Below are 25,645 nucleotides of genomic sequence, written 5' to 3'. Positions count from 1 at the left end.
CACAGCACAAGAGGGAGGTGCCCTGCCCTGGGAGGGTGCGATCAGCATGGAGACTCAAGGGAACTCGTCAGAAAAGGACCCCCTTTCCTCCCGGCTGCATTGAAGGCAGCCCCAGAGGTGAAGCGACGCCCGGTCCTCGAGAAAACCCCCAGAAAGCCTGAGACTGTACACCTGAGAGGCAGCAACTGAATGTGAGCTGCAAGCCAGGCTCTCTGGACCCCACCCACACTCCTGCCTCCAGAACCTTCTCTCTGAATCTCCTGGTGCTCGCAGGGGACGTTCGCGGGAGACAGCCAGTTGCCACCGTTTGCACCAAATCCGAGGCAACTTGAACAGGTGTCTGCTCTGCAGCAGGTTCACGAGAGTCTAGCAGCCCCCTCCCGAATGCGGAGGCTCCTGCGAGCCGCTCCACAGGCCTCGGGTCCTCTGCTGCTCCCAGGACAGAGGGAGTCATGGTCTATGGTGTCAGCACCCCCCCCACACACACACCAGCTGAGGCTGCTCTGCAGTGCACACAGGCTGGGGGTGAGCAGGTGCCTTTAGCCCCACCCCCTGGGTGGTAGGTGTGGCCAGCGGGGGGCGGGCCCTGTCCTCCGGGGAGGTCCAGAGAGCCGTGGGTCCTGCCACTGGGCGGGGTGGGCGGGGGTCGACTCTAAGAAGAGGAGTTTGTCCTGTGGGTGAGCGATGAACCAGACAGTGGACCTGGGCGGAGGGTGGGCGGCCAGTAAGGAGTTTTTTGATGCTGATGAAGACCGAAGGGGCCAGAGCAGGAGCAGACGGGGAGGCCCTGTCAGCTCCCCAGACATTTCAGAGGCCACGTGGCCCATCAGGAGAGGGAGAGGAACTGGGGGAGGGAGGCGAAGGAGAGCTCCCCCCACCTCTGATGCAGGGGCACATCCGAGAGGAGACCCTGCGGTCCTAGGACATGGGCCCTGTCCCCCTTCATTAGCGCCAGCAAGTTCCAGCCCTGGGCAGGCCGAGGGGCCGTCGGGGGCAGCCCATGCCCATGCCACCTCCCTGTGTCCACAAGCTGGGGCCGGTGGGGCCCAGCGGGGGGCAAGGGGAGGTTCCAGGGTGTGTGTCTCGACAAGGACCCTCACAAGGTGTCCCCAGGCAACCTCTAAAGGCAAAAGAGCTGAGAAAGAGCCCGTTTCCTCTTTTAGGACAATTAGTTGGTATAGCTGCCCCGTCCATACCCACCTTCACCCTCCTTCCTGCGTTCCGAGCCGGTGGCCTGACCTGCCAAGGACACGGCCTGTGGTTACAGGCCTCGTCTGGGCCTCTGCTGCGGCAGACGGCACCGAAGGGCCTGGAAACAGGGGGCCCCTCCACCCACACGCCTCAGGCTCCCAGGGCGAGTCCCACCCCACCCCAGTCACACAGCCCCCCACACACAGAGGCACGAAACAAGCAAGGTGAGCTGTCCAGAAAAGTTCTGGCGGTGGACACAGCTGGCAGAACTTCCCTGGCCTCCACTCAGCTCATCTGTAACCGTGGCAACAGTCATACACCTCAGACTGACAGCCTGCAAGAAAGGGGCCAGTTCCTATAAACACAACCCACCAAGACTGAATCGCGACTCAGCCCCCTGGGAAGGCGAAGGAAGCAGACGCCCAAAACCTCCCGACCCCCAGCAGTCCAGGACCGGGGGGCTTCCCGGGAGAACTCTACTAAATAGTTGAAGAAGAGTTAATACCAAAAAATTAATCCCCAAAAAAATTGAAGAGGAGGAAAGGCTCCCCAGCTACATTGTGTGAGGGCACTGTTGCCCCGAGAGCAAAACCGGACAAGGGCACCACAAGGAATAAAACCCCAGGCCGATATTCCCAACGAACGTAGATGCAGAAGTTCTCGACGAAGCCCAGTTAGCAAACCAGGGTCGCAGCCGTTCGACAGGGTCGTACCCCGTGACCAAGTGGGGTCTACCCCAGGACGCCAGGCTGGCTCAGCTTCTGCAGATGGGTCACTGTGGTGCGTGGCGTACACACGGGAAGGGTGACAACCACGGGATCGTGTAGGTGGGCACGGAGAAGGAGGTCGACAAGGAGGGAGGCCCAACGAGACAGGGTCCATCTGCAGTCGATGACCAGGCCTGGGGGGCAAATGTGGGAGGGGCAGTGGAGGGGCGCAGGCTGAGTTGGGGGTGGCCCCGGAGGTGGCCTGGCTACAGGCCAGGGCCCCAGAACCACAGTGACGGGGCGCCATTATTTCAGTTTCTTTTCAGGTTCACAGTGACAAAGACGTCACCATCCTTGTCTAAGATCTGAAGAACTCTGAGTGAGGGGAATCGGGGAGGGGGGCCGAGGCGGTCAGCCTCACGGCCTGAGCCCCCGACCACAGGGCCTGCAGAGTGCGGCCTCCACAGTCCTTCCTCTGGGCCACACAAGCGCTGGTCACACCTGGATTTGACCTCCTGCCATTTCTGAGCCCTGCACCTCACTCACCACCCCCACATCCAACCCACCGGGCACTCCACAGCAAAACGCCGTGTCCGTGTCCTGCAGATGTGGGGGCAATCGAAAGCCGACACCTGCCTCCTTCACAGTCAGCTTGATCTGCTCCCCTCCCCGCTCTGCCACAGCCTGTCCCCCAGTGTCACTCACCCTCACGTCCACACCCTGGGTACGCCCATTCCCGGCCTCACCTCCTCACCAAATTGTTACTGAAGCCAACCAGTATGGGGGGCGGCGGGAGCAGGGGGTCGGGGGCGGGGGGAAGTACCAATCACTGCCTACTAGGTAAATCTCCAAAGACAAGAATTTGGTGGAAAAAGGAAATCTTTTATTTACTAGCAAGTTTCTGCCTAGAATATCTGGGTAACAAAAGTAAGGGGAGAGGAGAAGTCAGCGAGCCATCAAAAACAGCTACCACCATATCTGCCATCACAACTACCGCACAGGTTCCAGAACCGGAAATAACTCCAGGACCCACACCTGTTCCCAGCGCTGCACCAGGGGCTTCGGAAACAACAGCGAGTTTCTGCCTCAGAGCCCGTTCCCTCTGAGACACCCAGGGGAAACCCGCCCTGCCGCCTCGGCCGGCTCCGTTCAGGGCTGCGCCGGGAGCCTCCCTCCCACCCAACAGTATCAGCCGTAGGTGGCCGAGCTGGTCTCCAGTCGCTGCGCAGCTCCAGGCATCTGTCAGAGTCTGTGCCGCAGGCCTCCCCTCAGCGGCCCGCACTGGCCACCGTTGGCAGGCCTGCTGACTGTTGGCACCCCCCGCCGGGGAGGGAAGAATCCCACTGCCTTTCTGCTTTCCAGCACACACGGTTTCGGAAGTCCTCTCTCGGAATCCCAGGCGCGTCCAGGGCCAGGGGGCGCGTCCAGCCTTCCAACCCAGGGGAGCCAGTGTGGGCCGTGTTTGCCTTTGCCCCTCTTCCGGCCCGTGTGTAGCAAAGGGGCCAAGCCTCTACTCACACGTGTGCAGCTCAAAGCCCTCCCCCCTTTCGGGGGTGGGTGGTGTGTCCCCCGTTACATCTCAGCCTAAATTTGCTCATCACGGAAAGACGGTTTCTTACTGGACTGAACTTCCTTCGCCAGCCAGTCTCCCCCAAGATGAGCCCGCCCCACGTTCAAAACGCTCTTCAACCCAGAGGAAACAAAATCACGCCTGCAAGCAGATCGGTCATTCCCGGCGCCCGCTCGGCGCGCAGGCCCGAACCATCCCTTCACTCCACCTGCCTGCAGTGCCATCGGCGATGCGGCTTTTGCTCCTTCTCTGCCGGTGAAGAGACCCAGGCTTGGGGAGGCCGGGGCTGGCGCAGGCCACAGGCAAGCAGGCGCAAAGCTGGCCTGCAAACAGGTCCCTCGGCAACCCAGCTCTGCCCTCACCTCAGGGTCCCGCCCCCAGGGCCGCCAGGGGACCAGTAAATGATAACCTCTGGGTACGTGTTGAGTAAATGTGCCCTGTGTTTTTAGGTGCTGAATCTGGCAGCCCTCCCAGGGGACATCCCCACCCACCTGTGTCCTGAGCCCCGTCCTGCTGCCTCCTCCCAGGGCAGCTGGGCTCCTTCACGCACACGGCCAAAACTGCCTGCAAGGTGCACATCCCGGGGAAGCCCTCAGCAATGGCCAAGGGGTTAAGGGCGTGAAAGCCCAGGCTCCTCGCTGCGGCTGGGCCGCCCTCCGAGGACTGTGTCCGAAACCTCACCCGGCTTGGCCTCCTCCACAGAATGGCCTTCAGAGCTCTGGCCAGGTGGGGTCCGGCCCGTGCTGGGGTGAGGGGGCAGGTCTGCGGGGGAGGGGACCCAGGTGATGTCAGGCAGGCTTCCTGAAAGGGTCAGGTTCACTCACCTGGCCCCACTTTGCCAAACTCAGAAAGTTTGCACTTAGCAGCCAGGCCCCTCGGGAACAGGGGCCACGGACCCACAGCTGGACCCTGTCGGCCTCTCTGCCGGCACCAGCCGGCCTCCCACCTGGAGCCTCTGCCTACAAGGAGCCGGCATGGCCCTCCCGCCTGCTCTGCGTCCCCCACGGTGGTTCCCTGCCAGATGCCGGCCAGGCTTCTGGGTGGGACACCGGCAGAGTGCGGGGTCCAGGCCGGGGGGCCGGGGGGCCGGGGGACTCGAGGGTGACATTGGACTGCAGGACTTGGGTTTCGTGTGTGCTCTTTTGGGGCGGCTCTGTTTAGAAGTTTCTGTTTGGGGTTTTTTTCCGGAGGGTGCGGTTTGTTTCGTTTTGTTGGACCGAGGGGCCTGGGTTCTAGGGAGGAGAGAAGAGTGAGAACTGGGACAGAAAACATTTCTTTGGGCCCCAGAGGCACTGCCCTTGGGCCTCCTTCCCCCTTTGGTCGAAGTGTGAGCCGTTCCCGGAAGGGGACACGGGAGACGTCCCGGAATTGCCGGCTGTGATCCCGTCAGCAGGAAGTCAGCAAAAGCCAGCCCTCGTTTTCCCTGGAACTCACATCTTCCTGGAGGGGACACGGGCTGGCCGAGGAACCCTGTCTTAGGAGCGGCTGGACTTACAAGCTGACTCATGTAGAAAAAAACATCCAGCTCAGCATCTGAAGTGTTTATGATTAATTTGGAAGGCAGCTGGAAGGTTTCCCCACCCTGTGGGGTGTTTCCTGGGAAATGGCTCAGAGCAAAGCCTTTTTCATAGGAAACGACCTCTGAAAATACAGGTGGTTTTTCCTGAGGGGTGCATGTGTGACGTCATGGACCCCAGCCCCCCGGCTGTCCACTGGCTGGGCTGCCTGCCCCGGAAGCTGAGCCCAGCTCTGTCTGGACATCGTGCGAACGCCGGAGTTCTGAACCGAGAAGGGAGTCCACGGGCACTCGGCAGGCCCGCCCCGGCTCCCCCTGCCGGGCCCTTGCTCTGGTGGTTCCCATGGGCCAGTCAGCCCAGGGCGCCCCGGCTCGCTCTCTCAGCGCCCTTGGTGCCCCACAGGACAGGGGCCTGTCCCTGCAGAGCAGTGTGACTGGAGCATTGCAGTCTGGGGTGGTCCCTGGTGGGGCCGGGTCCTCGGGGCGGCTTCACTAGCGGTGAGAGGACACCTGGACCTCAGCCTGGGCTCGGCTCCTGCCTGCTCACAGACTCCGGTCAGACGAGGCCCGTCCTCGGCCCGACACGGAAACAGACCGACACTGTCACCTCAGCGCAGTTAGCGGGAGGACAGCTTGGCTTCTTCTGCTGGGGCCTCGGGCAGAGCTCCGCCCCAGGGAGATAGATTTGGGTGTGGAGGAGGCCGGCCTGGAGTCCTTGCCCTGTCCCCAGCTGTCTGCTTGGAAGTGCTTGCTTTCTATCCCTCTAGAAAGTTCTAGCCACGCAGCTCTCTCCTGGGGAAGCTGCTACAGGCACGCAGCTCGCTCTGCCCTCACCGTGGACCACGGGCTGGTCTGTGGAGAGTGAGGAGTCGGGGAGGCCAGGACCGCAGCGCACCCTCTGTCCCCTCTTCTTGTTAAGGGGAGTGACCCGAGTGGGTCCCAAAGCGGAAGGGACAAATGCAAGACAGGCAGGAATGGGGGACGGGGGCGTGAGAGCTGGGCCACCTCTGCCTCTGAGACCATCCCTGACGTCCATCCCGAAGGGGGTGGGCCTGTAACTGGGGCCACGTCCTCCATGAAATGGGGGCCTCGCCACTTGCAAGAGCAGCAGGGGGACACTCGAGGGAACTTGGGGAGCTGGAAGGAATTTGGAAACGCTGCTGCCGTGAGGGAGGAGAGGGGAGGGGAAGACTGCAGAGGAGGGTGTGGGGCCCAGTGGGGTCCCGGCGGGACAGGTCCCCTGTCTGATTCCTGGTCACCTGGAGCAGGACACTCCTGACCTCTGACAACGTCAGACTTTGCATTCTGAAGTCTAGTTTTAACACCTGCGCAGGTAAAACCGTAAACCAGAAGTGTAACCTTGCATTGAAGCGGTGCGGCAGCTTTATTAATTGAAAGGTCAGATGCAAAGGGCCTTGAAAGAGAGTGTTCCAGAGGCTGCTCCCGCCCACTCCGACGCCAGCACGGCCCTGTTTCCAGGTGCGGGGGACACGGGGCCTCGCTCCCAGCTGCGTCTCCGCCCCTCTGCTTCACAGTTTGGTTTCCATCTCCAAGCCCAGGCCCCAGGACACTCCCTGATGACACCTCACCCCCAACACAGTGAGGGGGCAGGACGGGGGTGCGGCCCTGAGAGGAAGGTCAGCAGAGCCGCATCTAGGGCCCCGGGTCCCCGCAGGGCCACGCACCTCGGATGGGACAGCCCTGTTCTGAGTCAATGCCGACCACTCGCGGCCCGAGGCCTCTGCAAACAGGCAGGGCCATCTGTGCCCCTGAGAAAGCTGCCCCCAGCCAGCCAGGCCCGGCCCGGCCCAGCTGTGGCGGGAACGGGGCCGCTAGCAACCCTGGCCGTGCTCCACTCTCCCGCCCCTCGCAGGAGACACAGGCCCCGCCACCCCCTTCAGCAACGAGGAGCCCTGGTCACCCACGGACACAGACCCAGAACTAACCACCGCGTCACTGAGTCACTTCTCTTTAAAATGCCTCTTTCAGCCAGTTGGCCCTCGACAAAGCCTGTGGGTGGCCCCCAAATGTCAGGGGTGGGGCAGTCACCCGATCGAGAACCACTGATAGAAGCGAAGAAGAGACACCCCACCGTCCCCAAGCTGTGGTGGGGACAGGAAGCTGTGAGGGCTGGGGATGGGGGACAGAGTCCCTTCTGGGGCTCCGGGCAGGGCGGGTTTTTCCCACACAGGGATCCGCAGCTGTGGGGAGGCTGGGCCTGGCCTGACCCTCTCCTTTGTCACCCCCGTTTCTGCCAGCCTGGCATCTGTTGTTGGACAAGGGAGGCTGTTGATGGGCACCACTACAGCGGCTGTGCAGCCCCCAGAGCCCGGGGAAAAGGGGTTTTATCAGCTTCCCGGGACCTCACTGAGACCCAGGGGACCTGCTGTGGTCTCTCGGTGTCTCCGAAGAACGTGCAGGGAGCCTGCCTGGACACAGGGGCGGCCCAGGACGCCAGGCCGGGGCCACCCATGACTCTGTCCCAGGAGGTGGTCATCAGCAGCCGCCACGTCCTGTGGCTCTGCAGTGAGCAGCCAGCTGAGGCTGAGGGTGTTTCTGGAGCCCCTGGGAAAACTGGCCCTTGTCCTGTTGGAAATGCTGGCCCCCGGGAAAGCCCCCGCAATCCATCTGGGACAAAGCCGCCTGACTTACTGCAACCCCCCTCCCGCCTCTGCAAAGGCGGCAAATATGGACAATGGTCAGAGGAAGCTGATGGGAAGAGGGAGAGGAACGGAAAGAAAAGGAAAGAGAAGGAAGAGGCAGCAGAAGCCAGGCGGCAGGATGGGAGTGGAGCAGGGAGTAGGGACGGGGGTGGGGGGTCGGGCAGGAGAGGCAGGGGTCAGGGGAGAGGCGGGAGGGAGAGCAGAGGGAGCCGCTTGGTCTCTGAGGTCCCCTGCTGTCGGCCCCGCAGTCAGACTGCGCTGGATTTCAGCTTCGAGAGCCTCATCAGGGCAGACGGTCGTGGTGGGGGAGGGGACTCCCTCCAAGTGCACCGTCCCCACCCTCCGCTACAGACTTTGAGGAGGTCCCCCAGCGGGGGTGGGCAGAGGGTCACAGGAAAGAGAACAGTGTGGGCACAGGCTGCCCCTCCGGCAAGTGCACAACCCGAAGGTGGGCTGAGGAGGGCCCTTCTGGGACCCTGGAGGACAGGCGGTTCCCAGAAGTGCCCAATCGCACAGTGGCGGTGGGCGTCAGGGCAGGGAGCCCACCACAGCCGGCGTGTCCCTCTGCTTGGTCCCTTCCTGCCGCCCGGACACAGGGCAGCGCCCGCCCCAGGCCCCGTCCCTGATGGTGGCTGTGCTGTGAGCAGGGGAGAAGGGGGTGGGGCAGGGTGCGGCCAGCACCTGAGGCTGAAGGAGGGCAGAGAGCTTCGGGACAGCGGCCCTGCTGGCCTTTGCACCCCATCAGGACGCAGCCACTGGCTGAGGAAAGTGACCAGGGACACCGCAGGGCAGGTGGGGCCACAGGCACCCGACACCAGCCTGGGGCAGACACCAAACGGGGGGCAAACGCTGCTGTCCCACTGACCCTCCGCACTCAGCGTCGGTCCTGGAGTGGACGGGGTCAGAGTCCCAAAGGGGACTGAGTCACAGTCCCAAACAGTCAGAAGCCACGCCCTGGGCTGCGGGTGCTGGGGTGTCAGGGCCTGGGGGCGGGAACCAGTTTCAGTTCTAGGAAAGCACAGCAGCGTGTCTGTGCCGCTGAGATGGCGGCCCAACTCCTCACAGCCGCCTTTCGGCCGTCCCTGGCCAGAGAAGTCACGGCCACATGTGAGGAAGTCTCCCGACACCACTGTGGTCAGGGTCTTGCCCAGTGCCAGTCCCAAGTCCCCGGTCGGGGCAGCTGAGCTGGGCCTTTGCCCTCCCCCCCAGCCTGTCCTGAGCTCGGGGCTCAGCTGGGCCAGGGCAGGGAGCCCTGCTGCGGGGGCAGCTGCCGTGCCAGCGCCGCTCAGCTGCTTCTGGGCAGAGGCCCCCCGAGGGGGTGTCTATGGCACCCTGGGCTCTGAGTCAGCAGGATGTTTGAGGACAAAAGCCACTGAAGCACTGGGTGTCTTTCTGCCCCAGGCGAGGGTGCAGCACAGAGGAGGGCAGCGAGGCCAGCACTGGGCAGCGGGGTGGTGGGGGGCGCGCAGAGAGTGGGCGAACCTGCTGGGCCCCATGCTGTGTGCTGGGCGAGAGCCCTCAGGGGCGGGGTGGAGGACCATGCCGGGTGCTCGAGGCTGAACGAAGGGGACGAGGGGCCTGGGCCACTGTCAGGGCAGGATCTGCTTCCTGCCCCCATGTGGAAGGACAAACGGGAGATTTCAGGGCTAAATCGGGGGGAGCCTGGCGCCCCAGGAGGCCAAGGTGATGGAAGAGAGACAGTCCCGTCAGGCTGGCCCCTGGCAATGCAGGCGCTCGGTCTGAGGAGCAGCCCCAGCCAGGGCCACGACCCTGACCCAGCTCCTGGGGAAGGCTGGACACATCCACCTCCGGGTCCGCTGTCCCTCCAAGTCCACCGGCCACAGTCCTCCATGCGAGCGAATCAGCTGAGCCAAAGGAAACTGCGGCTTTTCCTCGGTGAGGCGCCATCCAGGGGCCCGCAGACACGCCCGGCAGCAGGGAGCGTGGGGGGCAGGGTGGGCGGGATGGCTGGGGACGCGCCCCTGCCCGGCTGGGCTGTCCCCTCTGCAGGCGTTGGGCGCAGAGGTGCAGAGGGACTAGAGCCCCGTGGCACCTAGATTTCCCGCCTGCTGTGGTCTGGAAGCGTTCCGGACACGAGAAACTCTCTAGTTGGCATGGAGTTCTTCAGGTAGGGGTTTGGCGCCCCGTCCTCCAGCAGACTGGCCGGCCCAGCGCCCTGCGCAGAGGGCAGCAGCGGCTCTTCAGCTCCCGGGCCGGCGCCCCCAGGCCGCCTGGACTGCGGGGGCTGGGGCTTTCCGGGTGCCGCCTCAGTCGCCGCGCGGGGCTCCCTGGAGCTCTTCTCAGGGGGACAGTAAGGCCTGGCGGGGGAGGTCACGTACTCATTGTCTTCCCCTCCCAAAATGTTGCCCCGACCCTTTCTGGATTCCTCTGAGGAAACCTCCTCCAGAAAATTCCCGAAGTTCACCACCAACTTGTCAATAAGGTCACTGGGGGTGGGACAGGGTTTCAGAATCCTGTCTTCTGCAGTTGCAGAGTCATGGAACCCCTTCTGGGGTAGCTTCGTCTGAAAGAGAGAGGGACACCCCAAGGGTCATGGGGGGCTATGCACAATGTAACCGAAAGCCCATCAAGCTTAGGACACTGAGGCCCCGCCTGTGACCACCCCCCCCCCCACCAGCCCCCCGAGACCAGAGTGGGGCATCTCCTCCATGTGCCCTTCTAGAAAGCCTGGCAGGAGCGGCCCAGGCCTGAGAAAGAGCGCATAGGACAGCGGCTGCCTCCAGAGGCCTCGAGGCCCGCCCCCCCAGCCCTGCGCCCCCAAAGCCCAGCCGGGACGAGAGTGTCACAGAGTTCTTACAGCTGGGGAACCGCAGTCCCAGACCCAGTGACATGCCAGCCTCCCAGGAACCCCCGGTGGCCCGTGCCAGGGACAGTGTCTTCTTCTTCGTCACCCTTGCATCACCAGAGCCAGCCCGGCGCCTGGCGCGGCCTGAGGGACAGCTGAGCGCTGGCTCAGGGCCAGACCTGCGCGACCTCGGCCAGCCCTGCCTGTGAGTCATTTGCTCACTTAATTACTTTTAATGAGGAGGAAGGGAAATGGGGTCACACAAGACTGATAAAAGAGAGAAGAAAATAGAAACCCAAGTAACCAAAGTTAAAATATATGTAAAAATAATTTTTAAGTGTCCATGTTCAAAAAGAGACTTCGGAGTTGAAACAAGGGACAATACTAAAAACTCCTGCACCACGAGATGCTGGACACGACCTTTCAGTGGTGACGGTTTAAAAGTCTCATGTGATTGGGCTTATTTTCACTGAAGCAAGGAATTCAACCTCAAAGTTTTCAGAACTGTTTTCAATTTTAAGTTTTACAAAGAAGAGAGAGAGAGAGAGAGAGAGAGGGAGGGTTTCTACTTAGGACTCAGTCGTCCAAATCCCCGCTGCCATTCGAAGGGTGATGAGAACGTCCGCAGCCCGGAGGGCAGTTTGGGGCCCCTTCCCCGCCTCTGGACTCCCGCACATCGGCGTCCTCTCAGGTGTCCAGGTGGCCTCTCAGTTACCGGGGCTGTTTTTCAAATGGCCTCAGAGAGCTGGCCTCTGGCTCCCTGACCAGACAGCCAGGCCCTACGGGTCGGGCGAGCGTCTTTCTCCTGCTCACCCTCGCTCTGTAGGCCACGCCCTGCTCACGCAGGAGCCCGAGCCCCTGTGAACTGTGCACCAGCTGCGCCCGCAGGGCCGCCCACCCGCCCGCCCGCTCAGGAGCTCGGGCTCACCTGCAGGCCGTCCCAGCGCCAGGTGGCTAGGCTGCTCTGGGCGGGGTTGGGGACCTGAGGCCAACACAGGTGCTTCAACTTGCTGAAAGAGAGAAGATTCCCAAACAGGAGTGAGTCCCAGGAGCTTTCTGCATGGACACCGCGGCTGAGCCAGGGCTCCTGACTCAAACTGGGAAACAAGCGGCATGGGGGTGACCTTGGGAACATGGCAGGAAGAGCCCTCCCCCACACAGAGCTTTTTCTACCCCTGCAAGACATCAGACCACCCAGGGCCACCCCCTGCAAGATTCACGCTCTGGGAGGAGTCGGGCTGAGCCTCAGAAGCTGCCCGCCCTTCGTGTGGGGATTCCCGAAACGGGGTCCCAGCCAGCAGCGGCAGCATTCCCCAGGGACTTGCCACACATGCAGAGCCCAAGAATGTGTGCCTGTGGCTGGGTGACAGTCTGCATTTATCAGCCGAGGTTGACGTTAGCACGCCCATAATTGAGTGCAGCTGCTGGGCAGAGACGGCCCACGGGGGGGCAGTTCTGCTGAGAGGTCTGCCAGTGCTGCTGTTCGGTCACACGGCTGGTGAGCCACAGGGCAGGATGCAGGGTGCTCAGCAGCTGGGAACCAGGGCACGGAGGGTCGCCTGCTCCATGCTGGGGAGACCACCCCTACCCAGACGCCCCCAGCCCGTCTCCAGCCCCGGCCTCCTGGGCACACGCTGTCGGCTCTCAGCTCACCTGGGCTTTCTGAGGCCGTAGGCCACCATCAGGACGAGGAGAACGAGCAACCCACCGCCGACCAGCGCAGTGATGAGGCAAACCTCGAGGACACCTGTGGGGGAAGAGGGGACAGCGTGAGCAAGGGCGGAGCTCCTGCTTGCCTGCTAAAAAGCAAAGGTCTGCCCTGGCTGGTGTGGCTCAGTGGATTGAGTGCCAGCCTGCAAACCAAAGGGTCGCTAGTTTGATTCCCAGTCAGGGCACATGCCTGGGTTGCAGGTCAGGTCCCCAGTAGGGGGCGCATGAGCAGCAACCACACATTGACGTTTCTCTCCCTCTATTCCCCTCTCTCTAAAAAGAAATAAATTAAATCTTTAAAAAAAGTGCAAAGGTTTACATCTTCCTTCCCAGAGCCTCAGCGACACGTTCCTTACTCTTTCCTTTGCAGTCAGCCAAGTTCACTGGGTTCAAAACCACATGGAGTTGTGGCTCCCCACCCACTTCCCCTGAACGGCCTTGACAGACGGGTGCTCGCAGGTGCAGCCTCCACCGCCATCGTCACTGTTCGCTCAGTGACTGTTCACCGAGCACTCCGACACTTTCGAATCGCCAAACTCTGTGCCGGTAATAAGACAGACGGAACGACCGAGGACCACAGGACCTCCGCTCCCACGGAGCTTTCGTTGCAGCAGAAGAATCCAGACAACACGTGACACAGGCTTCTTCGAGAAGTGAGAGTTAGGCTCCCGTTACTAACGAGGAGAAGCCGCCCTGCAAAAGGCCGGGGGCAAGCACTCCCCGCAGGAGAACACAAGCGACTCTAAAAAGAGCTCAGGGGAGGCGGGACTAGTGCAGGAAAATGGAACCGGTCTCAGTGAGAGCGTGTTCTCCGCCGTTCTTCCCAGGGCCGGCAGGTCTGTTTCTACTCCTCTGAAAAGGGGACGGACAAGACGCTTTCAAGAATACTTAAAGCTGACTATTTGTAGCTGTTACTACAAAATGTATTCCTTCATTTTTAATATAAAATGTTCGTTCTGTGAAAGTTTTTTTCTTTAAAAAAAATCCTCACCCAAGGATATGTTTTTACTGATTTTAGAGAGAAGAAAGACAGAGAAAGAGAAACATCGATGTGAGAAAGGGACACCCATCAGTTGTCTCCTGTACGCACCCTGGGATCAAACCCACAGCCTAGTTGTGTGCCGTGACTGGGGACCCAACCTCAACCTTTTGGTGTACGGAACGACGTTCCAACCAACTGAGCCACACAGCCAGGGCAAAAGAGTTTTAATACATCCTTAAAATATAACGTCTTTCACTCTGGGACTTGAGGAAATGAACATATTTGTTTCTCCTTCCTCTTCCCTCACCTCCCTGCCCGTCCCATCTTCGATCCCTCTGGAATATTTCCCACAACCACGATACAGAACTATAACATAGTTTACATTTCTGTTGCGTTTGTTAAGTTTTCCTTGCGTCACCCTGGCTGGTGTGGCTCGGTGGATTGAGTGCCAGCCTGAGAACCAAAGGGTCACTGGTTCAATTCCCCATCAGGGCACATGCCTGGGTTGTGGGCCAGGTCCCCAGTAGGGGGCGCACAAGAGACAACCACACATTGATGTTCTCGCTCTTCCTTTCTCCCTCCCTTCCCCCTTCTCTAAAAATAAATAAAACCTTAAAAACTTTTTTTCTTGTTTCCTATTTTTAAAGTAAAAGCTGATGAGTAGAACATATTACATACATTTCTGCTTTTAAAAACTCCAAAAATGATGAGGTTAGGTCCCTTCCCATGGGCCCGTGGTGGGGAACGCCCTCCCTCACCCCCTGAGAGAAGCTGAGGAGACCGGCTGGGGCTGGGATGAGACACTCACTGATCGACAGCGTCTTGAAGTTTATCCTGGTGCCGTTGGTGCCCCCGGCCCGGGTGCTGGCCATGACCTGCAGAGCGTAGGACGTCCCTCGCGTCAGAGACCCCAGGCCATACTGCAGGGTGCCAGGGTCCACCGTGTGCGCTGCAGGGAGACACAGGCGTCAGAGGTCAGAACGCCAGGAACCGGCCCCTCTGCGTGGTCCCCCTGGGGCAGTGGTTTCTTGGGCCTGACCCCAAACACACAGCAACAGGAGGAAACAGGTGAAACTGGGCTTCACCAAAACTTAAAGCTTTTGTGCATCAAAAGACCCTATCAGAGCGAAACCACAACCCACAGAATGGGAAAAACCACTTCAAATCACGCATCGGTAAAGGACAGAACACATAAAAATCTCTTATAACTTGGCAACTGAAAGACGGGGAAGACTTGTCAGTTTAAAAACGGGCAAGGAGACGGGGAAGACTCTCCAAAGGAGACGGATGGCGGCCCACGAGCACGGGCGGAGACGCTCAGCACCGTCGGTTACTGAGAACGCACACATCCAAACCTCATTAGGACGGCACTTTGTATGACACCCACTCGGAATCCCGTACCGGTTTTTCAAACAGAAAATATCAAGGGTCGGTGAGGACGTGGAGAAATCGGGACCCTCACACGCCGCCGTAGAATGGGGCAGCCGCGGTGCAGAAGTCGGGTGGGGGTTCAGTAAGCTGAACTGCACCTATCAGAGGTATGAGTCCTCTGATTCCCAAAGAATCAAATGCAGGGGCTCAGACTGACATTTGTACGCTGAGGTTCCCGCCGGGACCCCCTCCCGAAAGCTCACGGCAGCATCGACCGCAGCAGCCAAGAGGCGGGGACAACCAGAAGGTCCAGGAACGGATGATGGAGAAACGGCACGTGGCCGCCCACAAGGCAAATGTTGTTCGCGGGAAAGGGAATGAGGCGCAGACACGCACCGGCACGTGGAAAACTGGGGAAAGCAAAAGAAGCTAGACACGAAAGGCCACGTGCTGAAGGGCTCCGTGTGTGACAGAGGGCGGTTTTGTGGACTCGGGGGCTTTTGCAGAGGGGTGACCGGAAGCAGCTGACGAAAGGAACAGGTGTCTACTGGAAACAGGCAGGGGTGGTGGGTGCTCAGCAGCATGGATGTAGTCATCGTACACTGGAAAATGTAAACGTGGTACGTTTTCTAAGTACGTTATCGGAAGAGAAAATTGGCCTGAACAGAAATCTGAGCCCAGGCCAGAAACGAGGATGTCAGCAGACACCGTGGATTCAAGAAAAAAGTGTGACAGGGAAGGGACAGCAGGAGGCTCGGTAAAGGTCCCTCACCGAGGTAAGTGCCACCCGCTGGGGTCTGTCCGCACCCCTCCCGTCAGCCCAGGGGAGCCCCATCTAGAATACTGGTCAGGAAGCTCCCGAGAGGGAACCTGTCCCCAGCCCGACAGGGGCAAACCATACTGATGCCTCCAGGTTCTGCAGGACTTTCCGGTGCTGAAACGTCACTCATCTGACTCCAAACACCTCAGGATGCAGGTGCCCTTGGCCCCCTTTTCAGAGAGGCTCACAGACACGGGGGGGGGGACACAGGCCGGGTGGCCCGCGGTCCTGGGTTTTTTCCTGCTTGGCTACGAGCAGACTTACAGAACCCCTCTCCGTTCTCGGCTTCGTAGAAGATGGTGTAGTTGCTGATGAAGCCGTTTCTCTGACTTTTGGGAACCTCTTTCCATGTGACGGTGACTGTCTTCACGCCAATGTTCTCCACCTTGGTCACGGGACCTGCTGACGGGACTTAGCAGGACAGGGGACAGACTGTAAACAGGAAGGAAGCACAGCAGGCTCTCCCCACAAGGCCCTGTCCAGCGCTCAGACGGGGTCGGTGCTGGGGGCCGGGCCGGAGGAGGGAGCCGCCCCTCCAGCCCTCAGGGAAGATGGTTCCCTGGAGCCCTCCTTCTTGGACAGGAGGGGAAGGGGGACTTTCTGTGGACCCCTCACTCCACTGTGACACCCGCTCTCTCATTCACACCCGTCCCGGCGATTACCAAGCAGTTGAAGAGTATGTTTCCATAGGCTGCTTTGAGTGACAAGATATACCTTCCACTGTGGGAGCTGGATGATGTTAACTTCCGGAAAGATAAACACGAACTCTGAGGTATTCACCAGGAAAACCCTTATTTAATTGCTACGCGATTGAAAACAATCTTTTGGCATCTCCGACTCACAAAGAGCTCTGTAGGGTCCCTCACTTGGCCTTAACTAAACGTCATTTCTGCTCGCAGTGCTGTTTGCCCTCAGCCCCTCTGGGACTTTGGGCAAGTCCTCACCTCCCTGGGCCTCAGCTTTCCATCTGTGACCCGAGGGGCTTGGCCTTGATGACGTCTGACGTCCACCCTGCTTTGAAACTCAGCAACTCTCTAACCCAGCTGCCGCAGCATCAAGCACACGGCGCACTGAAGGTACGGTGCACGAGCCCCGGCCCGCAGGCCTTCGCGGCCTGGGCTGCGTGCTGGACGCCCCGGTGCTTCCTGGCCCCCCCAACCCAGGACCTGGGCCACACCTACCGTCTTGCTTGAAAGAAACCTGAGTAGAGTATGGCTCGCCCACTCGGCCTGGCAGCATCGGGTACACCGAGATGTTATAGCACCAGAAAGGTAGTCTGTCTGTAAGAGGGAGAGAAAAGCGCTAAGTGCGGAGTACGGCACGTGGCAAGAACGCTAGACCGAGTTACGACCGAAGACATACGGCAGACTCCCTCCCTCCATCTCCTCCTCTGGAAATGAGGAGGCGAGGTTGGATGGTCTCTCACGTCCACTCCAGCCCTAATATTTCAAGTTAATGCTTCAAACTAAGCCCACACCACTCTGATGAAATGACAGAGACCCTGGGAAGGGAGAAGGGAGAAGGGAGAGGCCGGGCCCTCCCTGTCGTGGGTTTTGCTGTGTGATGTGGGGACAGTCCACAGCCCACCACCACGTTTGTGCGGGTGCCATGCGGTCTAGTTCTGCCCGCCTGCCTCCCTGCAGGGGCACGAGTCTTCATGCAGATGAGGTTATGTGGGGAAAAGTTCAGGCCAATGAGGTTGGGAGGATGAAGCCTCACTCGTGTGTCCTACGAGGATCAGGGACATCCTGGAAGAGAGGTGGTGCCCTGCGTCCGTCCCCTGGGGAAGGGGCCCGGCTCACAAACAGGCAGCCGGAACCGAAGGGGTGCCCTGGGCTGCACACTCTCTGTCGTCCATGTGGTCGAGACACCTGGGAAGGGCTCTCGGACGGCGGGCACTGAGGTGGTGTTTCCACCTGGAAACCTGCCGGAGACCTGGCCCGACACCCCCGGCATCCTGGCCCCGCACTGCTGGGAAACGCCCAGAAACATGTGCTTCCCGGCTCGTCCGACGCCATCAGCTGCAGTCACAGCGCTGAAGTCCGTGTGAAAGACTTAAACGCAGATGGAAATGGAGCGGGGTCCTACTCAGGGGGAACCTGTGGGACCACATGGGCTACCTCGCTGGATCGTCCAGTTCCTGGCCCGCGACACCGGTTCCCAGCACAAGGGGGCGGATTCCAGATCTGGGAGCCACTCCACCATCCACGTGTCCACATCTGGGCCGGAGCTCTGCCACGCCACCACCAGCTGGTCCCCGGTGAGGTGGGTCTGCATGTCCTCGATGCACGGAACCGCTGAAGGCAGAGAGAAATACTTGGCAGCCACCCAGCGCCCCCTCCCGATGCGCCCACCACATTGGCATCCGGCCGCTGGCCAGGGCGTAAAGAAGGTCAGTGTTCAGGACCTCTGCCACAGACCCCCCTCCGGGGTCTTTTCACCCCTTTTATTGTCCCCTTTCCTCACCCACCTTCAATGATTACATGCCCTCTGAATCCTTCCTTATCTCCCCAAACATACTCCCACTGCCATACTCTATGTTGATGACCCAGAGGCCTCACCTCCCGCAGGTGTCCCTGCGAGCCCAAGTGATACAAGCTGGAGGCGAGAATGGATCTCTAAAGGCAGGATTTCAGACATCAGCAATTCTGGGGCTGGGAAGCTGGGAGGTGGTGGCCCGAAAATCACACTAGGGGGGTGGTTTCATATTTCACCCGTCTCAGCTGGCCCTGCCCAACCTGGCCACAGAGGTCTGTCCCTGGGTGGTAAGAACTGGTCTGTACCAGGAAGATACAAATGAACCCAACCAAAGCGTCTAGTTGTCAAGCGGTAAGTAAGTGGCATTCCTGCCTGCCTGGGGGAGAACTCAGGCCTGGAAACAGGCCACGAGGATTCCTTTAGTAGGAAAGCTTCAGATCCAGTGTCTGAGAGGTGGTCAGAACTAGAGAGCTGTCTTGTTTGCAGGTGCGGTGAGGCGGGGCAGGGGGCTCAGGAGATCACAGACGCGCCCCCCTCCCCTGCTCACCCCCACCAGAGCCTTCGAGGTCAGGACCTGCAGCCCGTGTGTGTAAATGAACACGAAGTCCCAGGTGAGGAAGACGCAGAGACAGGGCCCCCAACAAATCTGAAACCCTCAGCAGCTGGAAGCCTGGGCCCAGCGCCCTGTGAGGTGAGGCGGGGGGTGTGTGTGTGGGGGGGGGTGACACGGCCATTCCCGGGCACTGGAAAGGCCCGAGGGCTGCATGTCCGCACAGACAGCCCTGCTGCCAGCCCCGTCCCGGCCCCTCTTCTCAGAGGGGCGCGAAGAGGCATCACAGTTTCTGAATGACGGCTGCCCTCAGCACAGTTACTGCGGCCGTTCTCCAGCTGATGTCACTTTACTCCACAGCATCCTGTGTCTGCGTGGGTGCCTCAGCCTCCCGTGTAAAGAGCCAAATAGTCAACATTTCACAGGCCGATGGTCTGTCACAGCCACTAACTCTGCCCTTGCTGGACAGAAGGAGACAGACAACAGGTGAACTAGTGGGCGTGGCTGTGCCAGTAAAACTCGGTTGACAAAACGGGTGTCAGCCAAGGTTGGCTCACAAGCTGCGGTTTGCCTGCACCTGGTCTGGGACCATCCTAACTGATGACACGGTGACACTTTGGACGCAAAGTGGGCCCCCGCAGAGCTGGGGGAAGCAAACGAGAAGCCCTCTGGGAACTGAGCAAGCTTTTAGTTGAGGTCTGGAGCAGAATAAAGCAGGGAGATCTACTGCCTGCCATGCCTCGAATGAGAGTCAAGGAAGGAATTTTATTCTAAAACAGGGTATAAAGTATGAGGGCCGAGGAACAGTGCAACGTTAAACTCGCCTTAACAAAGGCACAGTGAGCGGCGTACGGGTGAGTGTGCACGCGAGGGGTTCCCCGGACTCGGCAGTCAGATGGGAGAGTAGGGGTGTGAGCAAACGGGACCCAGACGGGGACCGGGACGGGGACAGGGATGGGGATGCCGACATGGTCAGGACTGAGGGGGGAGGATTTCGAAGGAACGGAGGCTCTGCCTGTTACGTGGGGCTTGGCCTCGCTCAGCCCGAAACAGACACAGCTGCCCGGAGACCTCGGGGGCTCGTGGCGTTGCCTGGCACCTCAGAGGGCTGGTTTCCACAGAGCCTTTGTTCCCCGGATGTTACTTCATGGGCTCATTAATTACCGGAAGGCCTTGCTCTTCCCACAGAACCTAGAAAGCCTCCACCTGATTTTCATTAAGGGCGAGGAGTCCGCAGCACTCACGCTTTTCGGCGACGGCTGGAACCCTCAGTGTGGCTGCGGGACACTGTCCGAGAGAATTGTAGGAGACCACAGACACCCAGTAGGTCTCGCTGCCCAGGTACAGCTCCAGGTTCTGGTGGGTGGTGTTCACGGTCTGTGCGAGGTGGGTGCTGTTTTCTGGAAAGTACTGTACGAGGTAGCCGAGCGTTCTCTCCAGGAGCGGGGCTCCTCTTGCCTTCTGCACACAGAGGAACCCCAGTTTATTGCCAAAAACAAAGAAGGACAAGCCCCGAGCTGATGATGAATGGGGGGAGGTAGGGCAGGGTGGTGTCAACTCTGTGAGGCTCCCTCCTGGGGTGAACCACACAGCCGGTGCGGTGACATCGAAGCTTCACGGGCATTTGCTGGACGAGCCCTTGGTCTCCACGCTAATGGAAGCCTAATGCCATGAGGCCAGACCAGGGGAGTACCTGGGCCCGTGCAAGCAGGACACCCCACTGTCTGTCAGCTGCCTCTTCCCCTCCGGCCCACAGGACAGAGAATACCACTAAATGGCCCAGCCAACCCCAAGTGCGTCCTGGCCCCGGGTACTCCTTGCCTGGGCTGGAGAGTCCTGGGCAATCACCTCTTCTCCCCACCCCCCTCTGTGGAGGGGGCTCACTTCCCCAGCCCAGGTGCCCCAGGACCCCAGCTAAGACGGGGGGCCTCTCAGCCCACAGTCCCTGGTGAGCAGCCTCAGGTGACCCAGGGGCTCCAAGGCAAGCTCCTCCTTTCTGCCCTACACTGGAGGCCACCAACCAGAGGTTTTCCCGAGGGGCAGCACGACCTCCTGCTCTGATGACACCCAGGCTGGGCGGGGTGACCGCCTGTGCGGGCAGACGGGACTTCGGGGTCCCTGGGTCCGCTGCCCTCCTGGCCTGGGGCTTCCTTCCCGGCCCCCACGACACAACAGGCCAGGCAGACCACCCTTCCCTCCAGACATGCCTCCCCTGTCAGAATCAGGACTGCACGGAGACGCACTTCACGTGCCCTGCTTGAAAGTGCATGACTCGGGGGGGCCCCCGTGTGCTCGCAGAGCCCCACGGTCCTCGCTGCTGTCTCCACCCTTCCTGACCAGCTCTCCTTCCTAGAACTGTTCCTACTGCAGCGAAAGGAGATGCAGCCCCAGACGTGGGCAGGAGGAGGCCGCGGAGGTCTGTCACCTCCCTCGAAGGTGGCCCAGCTGCCCCACATTGTGGTGACCAACCACCTGTAGGGTGTGCATTGCTGGCTTCCCCTCCCCCCGGGGGGCAGACACCACTGACTGAGCACCCCCCATCCCTCTGCCGCCAAGGGAGCCCACAGTCCTGGAAGAGGGGAGGGGAGGGGAGGAGAAAGGCCAAGGCCAGAGGATACTCTGACCCTGGAGTGCTCAGGATTGAATGTCGTTTGGCAGAGCTGGGCAATTTCTCCATCTTCGGAAGCATGTTGAACTCACCGGGATCGTAGCAAGCCTGGGCGAGCGTGCCGGTGCTCACTGAGACCTGGGGACACGCCGAGACCTGGCAATCCCTGCCCCACCCCTGGGCGCCCCCAGCTCCCCCATCTTCCCTGTCTCCTGGCTGGGCTTTTTTCTCCGGTTGACCTTTTCCTTTCCAATCTCTCTCTTCTTCCCCCTCCTTTCCGCCCTTCTCCTCTCCCCTTGCTCCCAGGTCCCCCCCACCCCCAGGGAGGACTCTTGGGCCTGCTCTGTGCTGCTGGGCCCCCCCTACGCAGGGACATGCACCACACGCATCTGTTGTGGCCCGAGGACACCCCCACGGGCTGTGGGCTCTGTACCTCCCATCGCCCCCAGAGCCCATCAGCCCATGGGGGCTCTCAGCAGCGGCCAAGGGGCCTCCTGCACTTGACCTGGCACCTGCCGCAGATGCCCGTGCTCCGGACGGAAGGACAGAGGGGTCACGGCTGCAACGCACCCTCAGGCCATTCACAAGGCACCTACAGGCTTTGTGAGCCAGGATCCAGGGTGAGACTGGGCATCACAAAGCCTCTTGGGAGGGAAATTCAGGAGGTCAAAGTTCAAGACTCACAGTTCTTCCAGGAATAAGAGGCTTTAAGCAAAGAGAGGACCCAGAGGCAGTCACCTTCCACAGCAGCTCCACGGGCCGTCGTCCGTCCGCCTGGGCCGGGCCGAGGACCCTCCATACGTCCAGGCCGAGAGGAGCTGTGGGGACGAGAGGGAGGCTCAGCGCAGATGGTCGCCTCCAGGAGGCCGTGACCGTGACCTGGGCAGCTGGGAAGGAAGGATTCGCTACAGTCCAGCAGGGATGGCATTGCACCGACCGGTGAGGTCTCAATCTCATGGCTGAAGGACTGGACTCAACCAGGGAGGAAAATCACCTCCCGCAGGTCGCTGGCTTAGTGTGGGGTTAGAGGGGAAGGGCAGTAGACCCCGTCATGATAGAATTTATCGCCCGAGTGTGGACCAATACGCGACACTTCATATCCTCTGGGGCATAATGTCTACACGCATTAAAGCTGGGAACAACAGACACAGCTGGTACGGAATATATATAGTTTATACCCTGCCTGCTTCCCAAAAGGTCGAAACTGCACCCTTTCCCTGTTACAAAACACGAGAAAGAATCAAAGAAGAAAGGAGCAGAGAAATAATCTGCACTTCTTCCCCCTCCGAGCTCCACGTTCAACGCCGGCCTTCCTGGCAGGAGGAGAGGAGAGGAATCGCGTTGTGTATTTCTCGAGGCCTCGTAAAACCGAAACACGGAAGTCCACATGCAGAGGCGAGTACTTCCTAGCGCAGGCTGACATGAGGCCGCCGTGGGCAGCCAAAGTCCAGCAGAAGCATGTTTAGACCAAGGGGAACACGTCACATGTGACCCCCGCATTCCTCCGGCGAACATTACCGAAGACAAGCCAGGTCAAGTGCGCTAGCGTCTGACCACACGGGGGTAAAACTTGCCAAAACAGAGGAATTTACATTTCACTTGGGCTCTGGACTCTATCTTGTCTCAAGCAGGTTTTGGCAAGAAGTAGATCACTGGCGGCTCCCAGCTGAATGCTCTGCACCTGACAGTTCGAAATGCTGAGCTTCGGATGGAGAACGAAGTCCCGAAGAGCCGCGGGAAGGCGAGAGGCCTGTGGTCTGGAGGAGTGAGGAGGTGGCCGCTCCCTTGGAGGCTGCGGGGTGCGCCCGAACCTTTTCTCCAGGGAAGCTCCAGCGGAAGATAATGCCGTTGGGTCTGCAGAGAACGGGCTCGGCCACGGTCCTGAACTATTTTAGTGCAGAGATGGTTTTCAGGGGTCTCTTTGACTTCTGGTGACAGTGTCTCAAAGTGAAAAGACGGAACCCAGATGAAGACAACCGCACAATGCAGGAACCGTGCCCAAGGCAATCAGGCCAGCAGCCTGCGCCGTGGGGATGGAGAGGCACGGCCTCAGCTGTTCTCAGAGAATACCAGGTCCAGTCATCAGCCCGAGTCTCCAGGAGAGAGTGGATTCCACGGTGGTGATTGGGTCTGTTCGGCCTCGCGGTGACTTCATTGCCTTCTACAAAGATGCTCCTCTCCGCCCTGCCCTGCCGGAACTTTCCTCGCTCCCCCCCCCCCCAGGCCTTTAATTAACCAGGAGAAAGAACAGCCGGTACCGGCTTCTCAGACAGGGCACACCCAGCCAATTTCAGCCTGTCTGAGGCGGAGCAGAGACCAAGCTCCTCCCGGCCACCTGCACTGAGGCTGTGAGGTCACTGGACCCCAGGGAAGCCCACGCTCCATGAGGGCTCTGACCCCGTCTCCCACCTGCAGTCTCCCTGTTCCACTTACGGGGGGTCAGGCTGGGGGACAGAAATACCGAGGGGGGGAACCGAGAGGCCCAACGTTCATTACTGTCTGGTCCCCAGTATCCGTCAGAAAGCCCCATCCAGAGAGGCAAACGTAAACTGGTTATGAAAAACCAATCATTCCAGTCACTTGGTTAGAAGCATGAGCGAAATTCTCCTTAGAACCAACCCAGAGGCAGCCACTTCGGGTCGGTAGGCGGCGACGCCGAGTGGAGGTTATCGGGTATTTGCTCTGTGGGCCGAGGCCGCCAACGCCTGCAGACAGGGCCCAGGAGGAAATCTTCACAAGATCGACAGCCTCACTCCCGTGCGAATCCGCAAATGTGCCGCCAGTTTTCCACTAACCATGAGTTAGTAATGGATTGGAGGTTTCATCAAAGGGAAAAAGTAAAGCTTCTGTATTTGCGACAGAGCGAAATTAAACTTTCCAAATCTGCCCCCACCAAACTCTACGAATTCCAGGGCAGCCATCCTTTGGACCGACACAGGGACCCTTGGGTGCGGTGCCGCCTCTGTGACAGCCGGGGCGCACACCTGAGACCTCCTGGCGCCTGCTGACACGGGACGAGGAGAGCCGCCTGCTCTCAGCCAGCCGCACCCACGTACCCTTCGCCGCAGCGTCGCATTCGACCCCACAGCCCTGCAGCTGGGAACCCCGACCTCGTCACCCCTGCATCTGAAGCCCGGAGCAGTGAGGCAGCTACCTGCCCTCATGAGTCTCTGAGAAACAAAGCCGGATTCGAACACGTCACGTGTGTCTGTGGAAGGTACTGACATGCTTGCACGTGGGTGGACATCCCGAATCATCCAAGAGAAGAGAGGTGATGCGTCAACCTAGAAGTTTCCAAACAGTTAGGAGAGGCTTGCGGCACCTTGTGTTAACTGGCGTGTCGGAGTGAACACAGAACAAGTCGTTTATGAGTGAGAACAGGGGAAGTGAGGGTTTCCTGGGGGCAGATGGGTGCGTTTTCATTAACCTCTTCTGGGATCCTGAAAAGAAATGGAGAAAAACAAAAGCAAAAGCTTCCTCCTGGTGGCTTTGCTCAGTGAGTGTTGATTGGATTTAACCAGCGCAGGGCACAGAGCGCCTGCTGTTCAGCTGATTAATCTCCACCGAGTGGCTGAGATCATTAGCCAGCTGCAACAGTGGCCAGCGGCAACTCCAGGGGTGACACCAGACGGTGGCCAGACCGTGAAGAGCCTGCAGGAGACACTGAGCTGTAAGGACCAGGAGGTCACCTGGGAGGCCAGTGACAGTGATGGGGAGGAGCAGAGCTGAGCAAAGAGGATGCCCTGAAGGGACCTGAACTCTGGCTGGCCTGCCCAAAGGTGCGGCCCAGCGGGGCCCTGGCTGCCCAGCTAGCTGCTCCGTTTCCCCCCGATATTTTAGAAGGAGGGACCCGCCGAGACCGGCAACAAAGCCTGACGGCTCCGATGGCCTGTGACCGTCGGACCGTTTTTCCCGTGAGTGACGGCTCCGGGGCCTACCACGTACATCTTCAACGCATCTCAGGAGGTCTCCTGTACGATACCACTTCGGGTGTAGTGGAAGAGCTTTACAGCTTAATAAAGAATCTGAACTTCTGACCCCGGGACAAAAAGCTGCCGCCAGAGCTGGCACCGCCAGAGGCGGCTGGCTCACCTGTGGGCGAGGCGGGCCCTGCTTGGCAGGAAGGTGCAGGCCCTCTGGCTCCAGGACCGTGGGCTCCCAGTTCCCAGGCACCACACTTGGCAAAACCCACAAAGGGTGGCCCGGCCACCCTGACCCAGCACCAGCAGAAGGGGATTGCGAGAGCCCACTTGCCTTCCTCCTCGGTCATTCCCATTGCTTCTTGGCTCCAGCCACTCCAGAACTTGGACTCCTGAGCCACACACCGCAGAGCAACAACATACGCTGCAAACGCCTGCAGCCCCGTGAGGTTGTAGGCTTGGTCTCCGTCCACCTCTTCCTCGAAGCTGACTTCCATCTGCAAGGCACAGAGAGTGCTGAGCCGGATGGGAAACCGGGCATCTTTCTATTTCTCGTCTTCACTCCCCAAACCCCTCTTACCTTTTCAGAACTGGTGGCATTGTATCTCAAAGTTTTCAATGTATAATTTTCATAAATAAACCTCCATGCATGCCCACGGACCCAAAAACCACTCCCTGCCACTTCCCGCCTCTAAGCTTGGGAGGCAGAGAAGCCGGCCTGGGAGCTGGCATGAGCGAGCTGTCCTGTGCTTC

The 25,645-nt window shown here is 60.0% G+C and overlaps 1 protein-coding gene across 1 annotated transcript in view; it reads right to left on the bottom strand.

Annotated features, from left to right (window-relative positions):
• Positions 1–6,361: 6,361 nt before the first annotated feature.
• Positions 6,362–25,645, bottom strand: part of IL31RA (interleukin 31 receptor A) — a 38,593-nt gene continuing 19,309 nt past the window's right edge. Inside the window, exons 5-14 of the mRNA XM_053914893.1 lie at positions 25,227–25,389; positions 21,711–21,790; positions 19,609–19,825; positions 17,457–17,633; positions 16,518–16,616; positions 15,601–15,747; positions 13,954–14,094; positions 12,107–12,200; positions 11,382–11,463; positions 6,362–10,171 (exon numbers count right to left, since the gene is read on the bottom strand). Coding sequence (XP_053770868.1) covers positions 9,701–10,171; positions 11,382–11,463; positions 12,107–12,200; positions 13,954–14,094; positions 15,601–15,747; positions 16,518–16,616; positions 17,457–17,633; positions 19,609–19,825; positions 21,711–21,790; positions 25,227–25,389 — 1,671 coding nt within the window. The 3' untranslated portion in view covers positions 6,362–9,700. The remainder of the gene's footprint in view (positions 10,172–11,381; positions 11,464–12,106; positions 12,201–13,953; positions 14,095–15,600; positions 15,748–16,517; positions 16,617–17,456; positions 17,634–19,608; positions 19,826–21,710; positions 21,791–25,226; positions 25,390–25,645) is intronic.

The sequence above is a fragment of the Desmodus rotundus genome, chromosome 1 (assembly GCF_022682495.2).
Source record: "Desmodus rotundus isolate HL8 chromosome 1, HLdesRot8A.1, whole genome shotgun sequence".
NCBI lineage: Eukaryota > Metazoa > Chordata > Mammalia > Chiroptera > Phyllostomidae > Desmodus > Desmodus rotundus.
The sequence above is the reverse complement of the archived record's forward strand: the minus strand, read 5'-3'. Positions and strand labels throughout refer to the sequence as shown.